The sequence below is a fragment of the Tamandua tetradactyla genome, chromosome 7 (genome assembly GCF_023851605.1).
Source record: "Tamandua tetradactyla isolate mTamTet1 chromosome 7, mTamTet1.pri, whole genome shotgun sequence".
Lineage (NCBI taxonomy): Eukaryota > Metazoa > Chordata > Mammalia > Pilosa > Myrmecophagidae > Tamandua > Tamandua tetradactyla.
The window spans coordinates 164,568,925-164,581,263 of NC_135333.1; the positions used below are offsets into that span (position 1 = coordinate 164,568,925).

General features: G+C 36.1%; 1 protein-coding gene across 1 annotated transcript in view; it reads right to left on the reverse strand.

Annotated features, from left to right (window-relative positions):
- Positions 1-1,882: 1,882 nt before the first annotated feature.
- The window catches only part of NDUFA12 (NADH:ubiquinone oxidoreductase subunit A12), a 55,744-nt gene continuing 45,287 nt past the window's right edge, over positions 1,883-12,339 (reverse strand). The window contains exon 4 of the mRNA XM_077111629.1: positions 1,883-2,164. Within this exon, the coding sequence (XP_076967744.1) occupies positions 1,984-2,164 (181 nt within the window). The 3' untranslated portion in view covers positions 1,883-1,983. The remainder of the gene's footprint in view (positions 2,165-12,339) is intronic.

Consider the following 12,339-nt stretch of genomic DNA (forward strand, 5'->3'; position numbering starts at 1 on the left):
CTCATGAATAAGGAAGAGCTTCAGAACTAGTTTGGATGAACTGATTGCTTTAGTTCGGCAGTTCACAAACTTGGCTGCAGGTGGAATCACCCCGAAGTTTTAAAAAAATATTGATGCCTGCATCTAACCCTCAGAAATGCTGTTTTAACTGCCTGGGCCTCTGTATTTTAAAAACACCTTAGATGACTCCAATGTGCAGCCAATCCTGAGGACCACCATGCTACCTCCCTCCAGAGAGTCCTACCCCAACAGCCAGGACCACACTATTTTTCTTAATTTTCACATAAGAGACCTGGGGAAGATTCTTGCTTTATTCAGCCAAGTCATATCATTGCCCTGTGTTTCATTCAATGCCTTGAGCTGAGTTTTAGGGATCAAGGTTCATTCTTTCCCGTAAGTTACCCCATATCCTAGGAAGTAACTGCCTGATGCCATGGGGCTGGTACCATGGTATCCCACAGCCCTCGTTCTTTTTCATTGCCGTTAAATTGTTTACCATTAATCGTTCTATGGTGGCTGCTAACCAGTATCCAAGGGCCTTATCCTCAGCATAAGTATTGACTAAAGGCAGTATTGATAAGCTGTTTTATCACTGAAGCTGTTAGCATTCCAACCAAGAATACAGAGGGATGTGGCGTTGCTTTTCATCCAATCTAGGCACAATAAACAATTCCAGAAATTCTATATTTCCCTAAGGATCTTTTGCCTAAAACCCACTCAGGTACCAATCTGTATATTGGTCAAGATTCTTTTGTTTGCAAGCAACAAAAAATTAATGAACCTAGTTAGCGTAAAAAAATAAGAATATACTGGAATGGATCTGGGATAGTTTAACATTCAAATAAAATGTTAAATAACCAAGAAGCAGGAAATAGGAAACCTTTGTAACTTCTTATGAGAGATATCATGAAAGCCATCTAGCTTCACTGACTCTTATTCTGTGAGTCTAGCCATTCAAGTTTCAAATTTCCATGAGAAACTGTATTTGTCTCAGCTTGTGTTCAGGTTTTCCCCTATCAATTATTTATGGTAGTAGGCAAGGTCAGAAAGCAAAGACACAACCACTAATCCTAAGAAAAGGAGGAACTGTAAACCAGGCAGCCACCTCAATTGAAATCTACTTCAATTATATATAGTTTATGTGTGCATGCTGTATGGTGGGGGTCATATTTCATTCTTTTTCTACGTGACCATCCCGTTATTGCAGCACTATTTGTTGAATTTTTTTTTTTTTTGGCGGGGGGAATACATGGGTTGGGATTTGAACCCTGGTCTCATGCATGGCAGGCGAGAATTCTAGCACTGAACTCCCCTTGTACCCCTGGTATGCTTTTTTAAAAAAATTTTTTATTGTGAACTATAACATGTATATACCAAAAAAAGCAGTACATTTCAAAGTATATTTTAACAAGTAATTATCGAACAAATTTCAATGTATGATAAGGATTATACTTCCACAATTTCAGGTATTTCCTTCGAACTACTCTAAGTCCTATTGCACACTAAAAAGAAATATCAACGATTCAGTAGTCATATTCATTTATTAAATCTTATCTTCTCTAGTACAACTTCTCCTTTGATCCTTTTCCCATTCTTCAGGTATTTGAGGGCAATGACCATTCTAACTTCTTCATGCTGAAAAGGCGTGTCAGTATTATGGGGTAGGGATGCAACTGGTTGATGCTCTTGGGAAAACCGGCAACCCTAGGTTTCTGAAAAATAAGCTCTCAGATAGAGCCCTGGGTATTCTGTAGGGTTGATAGGAATACTGTTGGTTGGGGCTTCACATACCATGGCAATTAGCAGCTATCTATCTGCACGTAAGCTTTTATTTTACAGTTGATAAACGACAAAGACAAAGGCAAAAAAATCACAGAAGACATTGTTTGGTCACACAATTTTAATCAAGTTACTGGTAAACAGTAAAAATGCAATTACATCAAAAGATCATATTTTACATGTTTAAACAATTTTTCATTGTCTTTACTTGTAAGGTGTTGAAGGTGGGACCCACTCCTGAATCTTCTTTCTAGTGGTAGAATAAGGTACATACTGTTCTGGAGTGCCACTCACGTTGAATTTATGGTTTGCCCAAATGAATTTACGAGCAGTAGGTGGTTTTGTTGTTGGGGGATCATCAGTCATGCAATGAAGCCAACGATGCCTTAAAGGAAAAACAAAAAACAAAAAGCTTGAGGAAGCAGTATAGCATTGAGGGAGTCGGGTTAGGGGGACAGGTGTGGAGCTACTGGGCTGCTTGGGTTCGCATCTCAGTTCTATAACTTACCAGCTAAACTTTCCTTTGTCTTATTTTTTCATCTGTACATTCTAGGGTTATACTTCCTATAGATAGTATAAAAATTAAATGAGATAATATGCATAAAGCAGTTAGAAATATTCCTGTGTATAGTAAGTAGTTAACAAATGTTAGCTATTGCTATTATCAGCACTGTATTTCATCAAATATATTATACCATCAATTTTAAGATATACCATCATTTTACATACATCTGAGAAAGAAAACGTGTCTAAATTATGACACACTATTAACTGTAATATGTACACTGATTTTAGATGTAAAATCATATTTTTAGAATTAATAAAATACAGTTAAATGCTATTAAATGCTAGAGGCAGATTCTGGATTTTCAGCATAGTATGTTAGGGAGTCTCTGGCTCATGAAGCTCTAGGTTGAAACTCAATGAGGCTATTGCTGAAGAAAAGGGTCTTCTCATACATCTTAAATTGAAGCTTAAGTCTTAATACCATGCATAACTATGTGATTATACCAAGAGTCATTGACTGTACACTTAGGGTGGATTATATGGTGTATGAATAAAACAGTTTAAAAATAAAAGTAATAGGGGAGGGGGTAAGGGGTTTGGGATGTTTTGGATTTTCTTTTTCTTTCTCTTTCTTTTTGGAGTAATGAAAATGTTCTAAAATCGTGGTGATGCATGCAAAATTCTGTGATGATACTGTGAGCCAATGACTGTATACTTTGGATGGATTATATGGTGTATGAATATAATTCAATAAAACTGCATTAAAAAATCTTAATACTATATACAACAAATGATTTATGTTAGGAATATTAAGTTACAACCCAAAGTTCACAAGTATTTTAGTTTGAGTGATTAACAATTTAATTTCAAATAATATTTCATAGGATATGCCAGTAATCTAGCTTAAGAGGGGGCTGGGTGCATGGAGTGGAAAAAGAAGAGACCAGTGAGGAAGACACTAGTGATAGAGAAGGGAGGAATCAGTCTGAGAAACAGAGTAAAATTAGGCAAAAAGCTAAGCTAAGGAGCATATGTGAGAAAGGAAGGAGACAGAGAATTTACAACAGATTCACCAAGGACCCAGAGGGCACAAGACAGAGAAAACCCTTTTAGGAAAGGGGAAGGAAGAAATAAGCAAAAAATTGCAGCTGCAAGAGGGGGGAAAAAGGTAATTACCCAGATGCAGAGAAAAGGGCAAGAAGAGAAAGTATTAGGGATTAACTAAGACTAAAGCTAATGAGAAAAATTTATGATGCTACGGAAACTTAAGAACATTAGTGTAATTGATAAAGATAGGTAATAAGATATAACTTGCTTTTTTTGTTTCTAAATATAACTGTATCATGATCAGGATAACACAATAATTTGAGAAGCCTGTCCATACTGGGTTGGTGTCTCTCCTACAACAGCTAAAGGAAACTGGGGATAACCTTGACAATAAGCCATAACTTTAAACATGAGCTCTGAAACCCCTGTGAAATGGTGATAGACAGCTTCACTATCCACTCAAAGGAAGGATTAGCTGTCAAAATAAAGGCTGTCACTTATCAGGGGGCTTTATGCAAGCTTAAGCCACAGCAGAAAAATGTAGCTTTTACCTTGTGGAGTCATCTTAAGTAACAAAAGAAATATTTTATTCAAATAATTGTCGTCTAGACCCCTAAAGGCTAAAATGATATTTAAGGAACCATTATTCAAAGCTAGTATATGTATATCAGTTATTTAAGTGAGGAATTAAAGAGCTCACTGAGAAACAGAAAATGCTCAAGAAAATGGAGAGCAAATTTATACCATAATACACAAAATCTGAAAACGTTTATACTAGTAAGGCTAAAGGCAAGAATAGGGAATGGAATAAAAAATGCCTCATTATGGAGGCATAAAGAATTATAAGAAATAAGAAAATGTTTAGTCATGCTAGGTTATATAAAGTTATGCTTCTGTTATATAGTCTAAAGAAATTGAACTCCACACCAAAGAGTTTTATTTGCAAAGGAGATTTCGGCTGAGTCTTTTTTTTTTTTTTTTTAACTTCTTTTATGGTATACTATAACATATATACAAAGCAAAGAAATAAAAAAGCAATAGTTCTCAAAGCACTATTCAAAGAGTGGTTACAGGATAGATCCCAGAGTTTGCCATGGGCTACCATGATCCTCTCAAATTTTTCCTTCTAGCTGCTCCAGAATATAGGAGGCTAGAGGGCTTAAATACTTCATCATCACAATCGACCTTTTTTTGTGAATAATAACATATATACAAAAAAGCTATAAATTTCAAAGCACAGCACCACAATTACTTGTAGAACATATTTCAGAGTTTGACATGGGTTATAATTTCACAATTTTAGGTTTTTACTTCTAGCTGCTCGAAGATACTGTAGGCTAAAAGAGTATTCAATCCAATGATTCAGCATTCATATTCATTTAAGTCCTATCTTCTATGTATAATTCCACCATCACCTTTGATCTTTCCATACCTCTCTTTGGGGTTGTTTGGGCTATGGGAATTCTAAATTTTTGATATTGGAAGGGTCTGTCACTAATATGGGGTAGGGAGATGGAACTATCTGAGGTTCTGGAGAGGCTGGGCTAGGTTTCAAGACTTATTTGGACCAGAGACCCATCTGAAGGTTGTAGATTTCTGGAAAGTTACTCTAGTGCCTGGAACCCTTGTGGAATCTTATTTATTGCCTTAAGTGTTCTTTAGGATTGACTGGACTGGTCCTGGTTGGGGGTTGGCAGGTTATGATAGGTAGCAAGGTCTACCTGAAGCTTGTGTAAGAGCAATCTCCAGAGCAGCCTCTTGACTCTATTTGAACTCTCTCTGCCACTGATACTTTATTAATTACTTCTTTTCCCCTTTTTGGTCAGGATGGAGTTGTTGATCCCACGGTGCCAGGTCTGGATTCATTCCTGGGAGTCCTCTCCCACATCTCCAGGGAGACTTTTTACCCCTGGATGTCATGTAGAAAGGAGCCCACGTAGAAGGCAGGGCAATGATTTCACTTGCAGAGTTGGGCTTAGAGAGAGTGAGGTCACATCTGAGCAACAAAAGAGGTCCTTCAGAACTAACTCTTAGGCATGCCTATAGGTAATCTAAGCTTCTCTGCTACCTACGTAAGCTTCTCAAGAGTAAGCCTCATGATCGAGGGAATGGCCTATTGATTTGGGTATCCCTAAGGCTTGACACAGTATTAGGGAATTCCTTGATGGTAAGGTTTAATAATTCCATATTCTTTCTCCCCTCCCTCAGGGGACTTTGCCAATAGTTTTGATTATCTGCTTAATATACTCTAGGATGTTTTCAGGCATTACAATAATCTATAAAGGATTAAAGAATCTTTTTCTTATTCTGGGCTTCCTATTTCAGTTGTTCAAATGAGCTATGCAGATAGGTTGAATTAGATTATGCTCTACAGAAAATTTCAGTTCCAGATCAAATAAACCTTTCTTCCATTGGTTTCAAAGAGTATGTGCGGTTCTAAGATATAGACACTGTCTTTCTTACCTCTATATTCTGAATTACTTTAACCCCAACCTGTTTGGCTTCGTTCTTATCTCTAAATATCAGGTTATATATATAAAACAGCCTCTCAAAATCCCAAAATAATAATCACCACTCCGGACTTAATGTGTCTGCTCTAAAAGCTTACAATCTAGGCCCCTGTTTTCTTATAAGCATTTTCTAAAGGTGACCATACCATTGCTGTTTTCTTTGTTTCTGGCTTATTTTGTCTCACCAAATGGCTGGCTGAGTCATTTTTATTTCAATTTTATTTCAACTGAAGATGCCAATGTACTAAAACAGCACTATCTAGAAAAAACTGTTAATTTGGCCTTAGTCTCACTTCAATTTTATATCACTGCTATTATCTCAAAAGACAAAATATAAAACCAAGTAAGTGTGATAAAGATCATGAAAGGACAAATAAGGAGACTGGCAGAAAGGCAAAAAATTATAAATACAAATCTTAAGAAATATTTATAATGAAAATACATTGCAAATGAAATTTTAGTATGCAAATATATTGAAGTTGTATCAAAATAAATGGAAACAAAGATATTAAATCATAATTATTGTAACCCCCCCCAACCAAATAATTTCTACTTTTGGGAATGAAGCTCAAATTTGCAACACAACTCAAATGGATATAAATGCCATAACTACTTAATACTATTTTCAGTTGTGTATGATGAAAAAGGATGTAAGGAACAAGGAAAGGCATTTCTAGACTCAGCGTTAGGTGAAAAGCAGCATGAAATATGAACAATATGGTCAGAAGCCAGCCTTGAGTCCCAATATTGATACTGTATATTATGAGAAGAAAGGTTCGAAGTTGGCCTGCATTTTTGTTGCTTTTGACTGTTAATGGTTAAAATGTTATAACTAGGAATGATCTAAAAGGGAAAACTAAGCTTTCCTATCTTTGCTATTAATAGCAATCTTAAAGACTGCTTTCCTTTGCAATGTTTTTAACTTACTATTTTGAAATAATTTAAAACTTATAGGACAACTGCAAAAATAATACAAAACCTATACAGATAACTCCAACAAACCCACTATGTAGATATCTGGATCCACCAACTTATAATATCTTGCCACATTTATAGTCTGTCCACAGACTATAAATAATTATCTATCTGGTTCAACGAATTCAACATAATCTACATTCCAATTTTTTCATATGTTCCAATAATGTCCTTTTGGGCTTTTATTCCTCCACTACTAGATACAGTCCAGGATTTGCATTGCATTTAATTGCCAATCATTTACAATGGTTTTAAAAATCTATTTAATATTGTATATATTTTATTTCTCAAATTTCCTACTGAACTATTTAAATCTTCACAAATAGATCCCTCCATTTTGCACTTTATATAGCTTACATTCTCAAACTTGGTGGCCATTTAAGTACAGCAGTAAAATTATAAAGAAGATGGATTAATTAAGCTCAGATACAGCATGGGTGAAAATTTATATTCATATGATACATATATAGTCATAGGATATGATAAACCATTTCTAAGTTTAATGTCACAGGCAAAAAAAAAAAGAAATAAGATTTTATTATATAAAGATTAAATGTTAATTGTTTTTTTTTTCTTTTCTTTTCTTTTCTTTTTGCATGGGCAGGCACTGGGAATCAGACCCGGGTCTCCAGCATTGCAGGCAAGAACTCTGCCTGCTGAGCCACTGTGGCCTGCCCAAGATTTTATTACATAAAAACTAAAACCTCTATATCTTAAAATACTGCAAACTATTAAAACAAGGGTTAAAAAAAGGGGGGGGCAGGGAACAGTGGTGATACATAGAAAAAGGATTTATCTACCATTATATATCAGAGAGAAAGAGTTAAACATCTAAGAGAAAAGTGGGCAAAAGACATTAAAAAGCAAGTCATAAAAAAAAAGAAAAATGGTAAGCAAAAGAACAGTTTAATGAAGGAAATGCAGATTAAAACAAGATATAATGTTTTGCCTGCTAAATTGGCAAAATTTTAAACAGTAATATCTAGTATTGTTGATATTATAGGGAAACCAATACTTGAATACTACTGAATGTATTTACCATGAAAGCATAAATTTGTACAGTCTTTCCAGAAGGAAATCTGGCAACATGTATCAAAAACTTATAAAACATGTAGGCTTTTGAATGGAACAATTTTACTTGTAGGAATTTGCCTTAGGGAAATAAGGATGCGTAAGCAAATGCCTATGTACAAGGATATTGATCACAACTTTACTTATAAAATTGAAAATGGAAAGAACAAATCCAAGAATAATAGGGAACAGTTAAATAATTCATGGCATATCCATATGACAGAAGACTACATAATCATTACAAATTTTATGACTTGAGAAAATGCTAACTACACATTAAGGTTAATAAGCAAGTTAATTATTTAATGTGCTTAATAATACGTAGCATTATACACAACAGGCACTGTTATAAAGTATTTAATAAATATTAAACTCATTTAATCCTTACAAAAATCCCTAATCCCATGAGGTAGATATTATTATCCCAATTTAAAAAATGAGGAAACTGGGACACATAGAAACTTGCCCAAGGTGTTAGGGCTAGGATTCAAACCCAGCCTACTTCTTCAAAAAGCCCAATTACAGTAAAACAACAAACAAAAAGGGCATATATGCATAGAAAAAGAAGAAACCAGAAGAATATAAATCAAAATGCTAACAGTGGTTGTCTCTGTGTAGTGAGATAATAGGTTATTTTTTCCTTTGCTATTTTCTATAATGAACATGTATAACTTTGTAAGAAATAAGTTATTACAAAAAAAAGCTTCTAATTCAAATCAATTCTACATATAGTTTTAAAATCCTGTCCAAGTCAACTTTCATTTATTTTGATATGATAAATAGGTTCTGTCTACCTCTGACCCCATTTCATCTCACCTTATGGCACTGAAAAAAAAATCTAAAATATTCAAATGTTTTAGTGGCAGATAGCCTGTTTCTCTCAGTCTAACTTAATGGAAAATTTTCCTAAATCAATTCCATGGTGTAACATGATTCACTAAAGTTAGATAGTCTTGGTTCAAACTGTCTTTTTATCTTAAAACCTCAAAATTTTCCATATCCCTAGCATGCACTATAGCACTAACAACCTATGAATATAATAAGGTTTATTCTGGAAATTGGAAATCAAGAGCAGTTCCTTGTTTACCAACAGTAATCAAGTAGCTTATTTCCAGAGCCAGGTATGGAATTTTCCAACAACTCATCCTTCTAAGATGTGAGAACTGGTCTTAAATGAAGCACTGAATAGCAAGTGAACATAGTAAACAAAAGCTGAATTGAAAAAAATCAAAATAATATTGCCTTCTGATTAAAAGTAATTACATTTTAACACAGAAAGGATATAAAAATAATCAACATTTTATAACAGCAAAATCTACCTAAACATGCAGTTTGTAGTTTCTTAGAATACAATCTCTGAATATTCTGAACATTGGAACATTAAATAAAATAAACATCAGGAGGGCTTGGTTGGGCTTCCGGGTCAAGATGGCAGCTTAACAACGTGCGCGTTTTAGTTCGTCCTACAGAACAACTATTAAATAACCAGAAACAGTACAGAACAGCTCCTGGGGCCACGTCAGTGACCAGACACACAGCGTACCCCAGTCTGGATCAGCTGGACTGGCTGCAAGCAACCCCCAGAACCGTGAGTTCCCAAAGCTGCGGTGGCCAGTGCCCCTCCCCCACAGGCCACTTCCCAGAGGGGAAAGGAAAGGACTTTACCAGCAGCAGGGACTGGGCACAATCAAACGCCAATTGTGGAACTAATTAACAAATTCTGACTACTAAAAATAGGCCCCCAGCTTAGGTGAACCTGATCAAAGCAGAGGTCGCTCATTTTTGCCCCGGCGACAAGGGGGCAGGACTGACAGAAAAAGGGGAAAAAAAAAAAGAAGGAAACAGAGGTTTTCGTGGCTGTGTATCTACAAACGCTTGACTGCCTCTGGATACAGCAGCAGGCCTTTTCAGGCTGCAACTGCCCCAGGCATAGGCAGAAGTAAGCTCTTTTGGGGGCTTGTCTGGAGACTATGCCTTCCCCAGGGGAGGGGTGAAGCCCCACCCAGGTGGAATCCCTCCATCAAGGAATTCAGACACCAGGGCTTGGTAATTTGAAGCCATTAAAACCAGCCTACAACCTCTCCTCTGTCTCCACCACGCCCCCAGCAGGGAGAGTCTACCAAAGTTAAAGGTACCGCTTCATCTTATGCGGGTGGGACCTGCAGTCAGAGAAGCGCCACACACAGGGCAGGATAAGAAAAACAGAGTCCAGAGACTTCACAGGAAAGTCTTTCAACCTGCTGGGTCTCACCCTCAGGGAAAACTGATGCAGGTGACTCTTCCCTCCTGATAGGAGGCCAGTTCAGTCTGGGAAAATCTGGCTGGGGTCTATAATATCTAAGTAGACCCTCCTAAGGTGGTAGGGGGTGGGGGGAGGCATCATAGTGGCAGGGCAAGAAACAAGAAAACAAGAACTGAAAAATTCTGCTCTGTTAAAAAAAAACCTAAGCTAGTGGTCCAGAATCAGCTGAACTGAATGTCAAAGAACAGAGAGACAACAAATTCATCCAGCAAGAAAATCCTAGGTAAAAGAAGTGAAAAAAATCTCCAGAATAAACGAATTAAAGTAATTAAATGTCTAGACACCAGCAAAAAATAATGAATCACACTAGGAAAATGGAAGATTTGGCCCAGTCAAAGGAACAAACCAACAATTTAAATGAGATTCAGGAGTTAAAACAGTTAATTCAGAATGTTCGAACAGACATGGAAAACCTCATCAAAAATCAAATCAATGAATTGAGGGAGGATATAAAGAAGGCAAGGAATGAACAAAAAGAAGAAATCAAAAGTCTGAAAAAACAAATCACAGAACTTATGGGAATGAAAGGCACAGTAGAAGAGATGAAGAAAACAATGGAAACTTACAATGTTAGATTGCAAGAGGCAGAAGACCGGATTAATGAACTAGAGGACGGAACATCTGAAATCTGACAAGAAAAAGAAAATACAGTGAAAAGAATGGAAAAATATGAGCTGGGATTTGGGGAACTGAATGACAATATGAAGCACATGAATATACGCTGTTGTGGGTGTCCCAGAAGGAGAAGAGAAGGGAAAAGGAGGAGAAAAACTAATGGAGGAAATTATCACGGAAAATTTTCCCAACTCTTATGAAAGACTTAAATTACAGACCCAAGAAGAGCAGCGTACCCCAAAGAGAATAGATTCAAACAGATGTACTATAAGACACTTACTAATCAAAATGTCAGATGTCAAAGAGAAAGAGAGAATCTTGAAAGCAGCAAGAGAAAAGCAATCCATCACATACAAGGGAAGCCCAATAAGACTATGCATAGATTTCTCAGCAGTGGGATGAAGGCGAGAAGACAGTGGGATGACATATTTAAATTACTAAAAGAGAAAAACCGCCAACCAAGAATTCTATACCCAGCAAAATTGTCCTTCAAAAATGAGGGAGAAATTAAAACATTTTCAGACAAAAAAATCACTGAGAGAATTTATGACCAAGAGACCAGCTCTGCAAGAAATACTAAAGGGAGCACTAGAGGTAGACACGAAGAGACAGGAGAGAGAGGTGTGGAGAACAGTGTAGAAATGAAGACTATCAGGTAAGGGTAAAAAGAAGAAAAATTAGATATGACATATAAAATCCAAAAGGTAAAATGGCAGAAGAAAGTACTACCCGCGCAGTAATAACACTAAATGTTAATGGATTAAACTCCCCAATCAAAAGACACAGACTGGCAGAATGGATTAAAAACCAGAACCCATATATACGCTGTCTACAGGAAAAACACCTTAGATCCAAGGATAAACATCGGTTGAAAGTGAAAAGTTGGGAGATATATTTAATGCAAATAATCAGAAAAGAGCAGGAGCAGCTATACTAATATCCAACAAATCAGACTTCAAATGTAAAACAGTTAAAAGAGACAAAGAAGTATACTATCTATTAATAAAAGGAAAAATTCAACAAGAAGACATAACAATCATAGATATTTATACACCGAACCAGAATGCTCCCAAATACATGATGCAAACACTGAAAAGAGAAATGGACACATCTACCATAAAAGTTGGAGACTTCAATTCCCCACTCTCATCAATGGACAGAATATCGAGACAGAGAATCAATAAAGAAACAGAGAATTTGAATAATACAATAAATGAGCTAGACTTAACAGACATTTATAGAACATTATACCCCACAATAGCAGAATACACCTTTTTCTCAAGTGCTCATGGATCATTCTCAAGGATAGACCATATGCTGGGTCACAAAGCAAGTCTCAATAAATTTAAAAAGCTTGAAATCATACAAAACACTTTCTGATGAAGTTGGAAATCAATAATAGGCAGAGTGCCAGAAAATTCACAAATATGTGGAGGCTCAACAACACACTCTTAAACAACCAGTGGGTTAAGGAAGAAATTAAAAGAGAAATCAGTAAATATCTCGAGGCAAATGAAAATGAAAACACAACAT